At 40.5% G+C, this 5,582-nt stretch overlaps 1 protein-coding gene across 1 annotated transcript; it reads right to left on the bottom strand.

The window, feature by feature from the left end:
• Positions 1 to 2,708: 2,708 nt before the first annotated feature.
• On the bottom strand, positions 2,709 to 3,496 carry LOC144706001 (putative transcriptional regulator tpeD). The gene is made up of 2 exons (XM_078578885.1): positions 2,857 to 3,496; positions 2,709 to 2,815 (listed from the first exon to the last, which is right to left on the bottom strand). Exons 1-2 carry the CDS (start codon positions 3,494 to 3,496, stop codon positions 2,709 to 2,711), a joined length of 747 nt encoding a protein of 248 aa, XP_078435011.1.
• Between the last annotated feature and the right edge of the window lie 2,086 nt (positions 3,497 to 5,582).

The raw sequence follows: 5,582 nt of genomic DNA, 5'->3' as shown, positions 1-5,582 counted from the left end.
TTTGTAACCAAACACTGTTATATTAGATATCTGATATCCCCTTACAATATATGATGTTGGATAACGTTTGGCTATTTTGCTTGCTGATAGTTAGGACTAGGGTTCGCCCGTCCCGATATCCGTCCGATATCGGATATCGGACAACCGATATCCGATATCCGGACTAAAGAGGGATGGTATAGGATCTCGGATATCGGATATCGGTCGATATCCGTCCCTCAGGTGGTGGACGGATATCGACATCGGATATCGGAGGGGTAGGGACGTGGCGGATCTCGGATGCCGGATATCGGTTTTCGATATCCGGATATTGGTTTTCGATATCCGGATATCGAAAATCGATATCTGGGGAATTCTTTGTACAGTTTTTGCTATCCCATACCGGAAAATTTTAAATTCCGGGAGAGTATAAGTACAGGCGGCCCATTTTTTAATTGAAACGCATTTGAGCCGCCCCGTGGCCCATTAATAACGATGTTAACATTTCAAAACGACCTTAAGGAGTGTGGTCGTAATTGATAGAAATAATAATAAAATTGTATTAATTGAATCAAAAAGTAAATACAATCATCATTTACATGAACAAACTCACGTGTTGTAGTTAGTGTATTTGGCAGTGTAGATGTAGATAACAAAAATATTTATTAACGTGTTGTACTGAACAGAAACAGTAAAAAAATATTAATAATTTTTTTTAATTGAATTAAGAAGTAAAAAAAACTTTTATTTTAAGTGAACAGAATTATGTGATGTAGTTAATAAAAATATTAATAAATATTTGTTAATTGAATTAAGAAGTAAATTTTTTTTAATTTTAAGCTAACAGAATTACGGGTTGTAGTTAATAAAAATACTAAAAATTTTAATGTTATCTTGGGAAAATTCATGGCATTTGATATTTAGTTAGTGGAATTAATAAATTAATGGAGTTTTCTCTTTAAGAGAAGTAAGTCACGTGTTGTAGTTAGTGTATTAAGGAGTGTGGATGTAGTTAACAGAAATATTTATTAACGTGTTGTAGTTAACAGAAACAGTAAAAAATAATAATAAATTTCTTTTAATTGAATTAAGAAGTAAGAACAATTTTTATTTTAAGTGAACAGAATAACGTGATGTAGTTAATAAAAATATTAATAAATATTTGTTAATTGAATTAAGAAGTAAAAACAATTTTTATTTTAAGCTAACAGAATTACGTGTTGTAGTTAATAAAAATAATAATAAATTTATGTTAACTGAATTAAAGAGTAAATACAAATTTCATTTACGTGAACAAAGTCCCATGTTGTAGTTAGTGTATTTGGGAGCATAGATGTAGGTAACAAAAATATTAACTAACGTGCTGTAGTTATCAGAAACAGTAAAAAATTGTAATAATTTTTTTTTAATTGAATTAAGAAGTGAAAACAATTTTTATTTTAAGTGAACAGAATTACGTGATGTATTTCATAAAAATTATAATAAATTTGCGTTAACTGAATTAAAGAGTAAATACAAATTTCATTTACGTGAACAAAGTCCCGTGTTGTAATTAGTGTATTTGGGAGCGTAGTCAGTGTATTTGGGAGCGTAGTTAGTGTATTTGGGAGCGTAGAAGTCACGTGTTGTAGTTAGTGTATTGAGGAGTGCAGATTTAGTTATTAAGAGTAATGAACATATTAAGTTAATTGAGTTTATGGTGTTTCATACATAGTTAATTGAATTAAGAACTAGAAACGATTTTCATTTCAAGCAAACATACTCACGGGTTGTAGTTAATTTTCATTTATGGCGTTTGATAGTTAGTGAATGGAATGAAGAAATTAATGGCAAGTGCATTCAACTGTATTATCGTAGTAAATTCGGGATATTTAATTACATGACTGGCCAGTGCATTAAAACTCTACTAATACAAAAGACACCATACAGTAGTGTTCGCTGGTATCCGGTTTTCCGATATTCAGTCAAAAAATTTACGGGTATGCTATGAATGCAGCCCTGTCAAAAAATCATAAGCCCAACGTCTCTGTCAAAGATTTCTGCTCACCTGATCGTCACCTGCGTTGCATAAGAGAAGTGATAAGTAGTGATAAATACGTATAAATAACATTTGGTTGAGTTATGTGACGTGTACCTTGAGAACAGCTAACCCCACCATCTTCATCGTCCTCAATATCCTCGTCTAGCTCGACGTCATTGTACCAACGTTTGTTGTCCGCACGGAGCCAACACTTCACGGTGATGAGTGTTTCAATGCTTATCAGCGAGAGACGAGAACGCTTGTACGTGAAAATAGCGTTGCCAACCGAGAACATGCGCTCGGCGGGGGCGCTCGTCGCACATACGGATAACAAGTCCCTCGTGACGGCTGCAATCAAGGGGAAACACTTCGCCCCCGTCGTTGCCCACCAAGACAGTGGAGTGTAGACACCCTCGTTCGGCACAGTCTCCGCAAGGAACTGGTCAAACTCATCCCAGGCCGACCGCGTTGTCAACGGTGCCGGTTCCATGTGTCGCATAGTGGTGCTAAGCCACCCAACCAACTCTGCACCTCCTCGCCGCCCCCTCTGAGAGGCCATTCTCGGAACATGGCTCGACCTGTCACCGGGCAACAACGACTGTACGTACGCGATAGTCGCCTCTCGAACCCCCGGGCGGAGCATTGACCCTTTGTGGATTGGGTCCATCTTCGCGTACTGTTTAAGTTAGGAAAGCATAGCTCTACACACCTATGCCATATTCAACCGATCTCCTTCCTGCAAACGTCGAACAGATGTGAAGAATGTGCCGTCTTCAATTTGCTCGACCACTTCCTCCATGTGAACCCTCAGGCCGTCTATGAGATGTAGGACATCGTAGATCACTGGCGTCACGGACTTGCAAACATGGTATGTGGATACGGCAAAAAATCGCCAAGGATGCGACAGAACTGTCCGACCAATTCCCACTCGTCCTTCGACAGCTTCGAGGACGTCGCCTTTCGGCCGAAAGCCGTCGAGACTTCGTCCAGCACATCACGCTTCTCTACGGCGGCCACCAGAATATTGTACGTGCTATTCCATCGGGTGGGGCAGTCTAGGACAACCATGTTGGTGTCCTCAACTTTGGGGTCATCTTCACATGCTTGGGTGTACAGTTCTTGTTGTTGCGTAGAGCTTAAAATACTCCGCACTAAGTTGCGTACCTTCGCAACTGTGTCACCCAGACATAATGGCTTGCACGGCCCATCAATCTCATCGGATACTGAGTAGACATCTCCGAGTTCATTGTCCTGGTCGCTGTCATACTGATCTGCGCTCATCATCACATCGCCTTCTTCAGGTTCCACGCTCTGGACCGAAGGAATGTTGAAGCTTTTCAACGCCGCTTGCACGACAATGTTTAAAATATGTGCGACACAAGGGATGTGCCTCCTGGCAGTAAACGTCGGGTTCACGCTCCTGACCTTCCTCGCCAACAAAGCCAACATCTTCTTGTTCGCAGTCGCATTGTCCGTAGTAACAGCATAGACCTGCATAATTACGTTAGACAAGAAAACTAGCAAGCTCTACTAATAGAACGATCAACACGCTGAGTTCTGACCTTCGTCCGCAAACAGAACTCATCTAGTGCTTGGAGAACAATGGACGCCATGTTCCCCCCATCGTGCTTGCCGACGATTTCCCGGATGGCAAGAACCCGCTCTCTGTACGTCCACGTGTCGTCCACCTAGTGGACGGTGATGCCTAGCAACCCGGTCCCGTTGTCCGCAGTCCACGCGTCTACGGTCAGTGATACTCGGGCCACGGTCTCCCAAAGCTTCCTCACACCAATCTTCATTTGGCCGTGCATTTGGATGGTCCACCTCTTTATGACCTTCGCACTTGGAGGATCCAGGTCTATAAGCGTAGCATACCGCCACATATCCTTGAATGCGACGTTGTCAACGATGCTCCATGGAGAATCTGTCAGGCATACGAACCGCGCAATGAAGTTCTTCGTCTCGTCTGGGGTGTGCCCTCTGATCGGCCCCCGTCGGCTTGGCTCTCCCTGTTGCCTGCTCTGCATTCTGTCGATGATGCGTGTCTGACCACGTTCTTCAGGGACTTCGCCCTTCAGTTTGGCATGATGATCTGGATGGCATGATTTGAAGTGGCGCCAAAACACATTTGTGCTTCTGTCCGCCTGCCTCTTAATGGGTCTCCTCTTACTGTGCGGGTTCAACTCCCGGCACAATAAGCATATATACTACCCATCTTCCGTCAGCTCGAAGTAGTCGATGATGAGGGAACGATTCGTACGAGGCCGACTCTCTACGACACGGGAAGTTCCCTCCTGTGTACGTTCGGGACGTACGACTCCTGACCCAGCTCTTTCTTGGGCTGGGTCACCGCCTCCAGTTGGATTCATCTTTCTGCACAAATTCAAGTTATCCTACATGTTTTGGACCAATTAAATTCAAATCTAGATACATTAATAATCAATTGAAACAGTGGAAGTACAGAAAACTTGGCATAATCAAAATCACGACCTCCATCTTCATCATTGTAATTAACATATTCCCCACAATTTCGACGTTTGTTTTCAGAATCGTGAAGTGATAAAATATGCACGAAAAGTAGATCTAAGTTAACCATAAAAATCACATTGCCTAGACTGACACCTAAACACCAAATCAACAATAAAATCCATAGTGTAATAAAGGATTTTAGGTGAAGAAATACCGTTGAAGAGCTCTTCTTCAGTTGTAATAATGCCCATATGTGGGTCTTTACTCTTCCGGTCCTCAATCAGACAAGCTCGCCTTCAATTAAGAGAGGGAGAAGAAAAAATGGAGTTATGAAATTGAGAGAGGGGGAAGAAAAATAGAGATTTCAAATTGCGGGAGGGAGAAGAAAAATGGAGTTATGAAATTGAGGGAGGGAGAAGAAAAATGGAGTTATGAAATTAATAGATGGAGAAGTAAAATGGAGATATGAATTTGAGGGAGGGAGAAGAGAAATAGAGATATGAAATTAAGAGAGGGAGAGGAGAAATGGAGTTATAAAATTGAGGGAGGGAGAAGAAAAATGTAGTTATGAAATTAATAGATGGAGAAGTTAAATGGAGATATGAAATTGAGAGAGGGAGAAGAGAAATAGAGATATGAAATTGATAGAGATATGAGCAGTAATAGAGTTATGAAATTAAGAGATGGGGAAAAAAATAGTGATATGATATTGAAAGAGGAAGAAGTAAAATAGAGATATGAAATTGAGAGAGGGAGAGGAGAAATGGAGTTATAAAATTGAGGGAGGGAGAACAAAAATGGGGTTATGAAATTAGTAGATGGAGAAGTTAAATGGAGATATGAAATTGAGAGAGGGAGAATAGAAATAGAGATATGAAATTGACAGAGATATGAGCAGTAATAGAGTTATGAAATTAAGAGATGGGGGAAAAAATAGTGATATGATATTGAAAGAGGAAGAAGTAAAATAGAGATATGAAATTGAGAGAGGGAGAAGAGAAATGGAGTTATAAAATTGAGGGATGGAGAAGAAAAATGTAGTTATGAAATTAATAGATGGAGAAGTAAAATGGAGATATGAAATTGAGAGAGGGAGAAGAGAAATAGAGATATG

Source organism: Wolffia australiana, chromosome 7 (genome assembly GCF_029677425.1).
Source record: "Wolffia australiana isolate 7733 chromosome 7, ASM2967742v1".
NCBI classification, from domain to species: domain Eukaryota; kingdom Viridiplantae; phylum Streptophyta; class Magnoliopsida; order Alismatales; family Araceae; genus Wolffia; species Wolffia australiana.
Note: the sequence above shows the minus strand (reverse complement) of the source record. Positions and strands in the feature narration are given on the sequence as shown.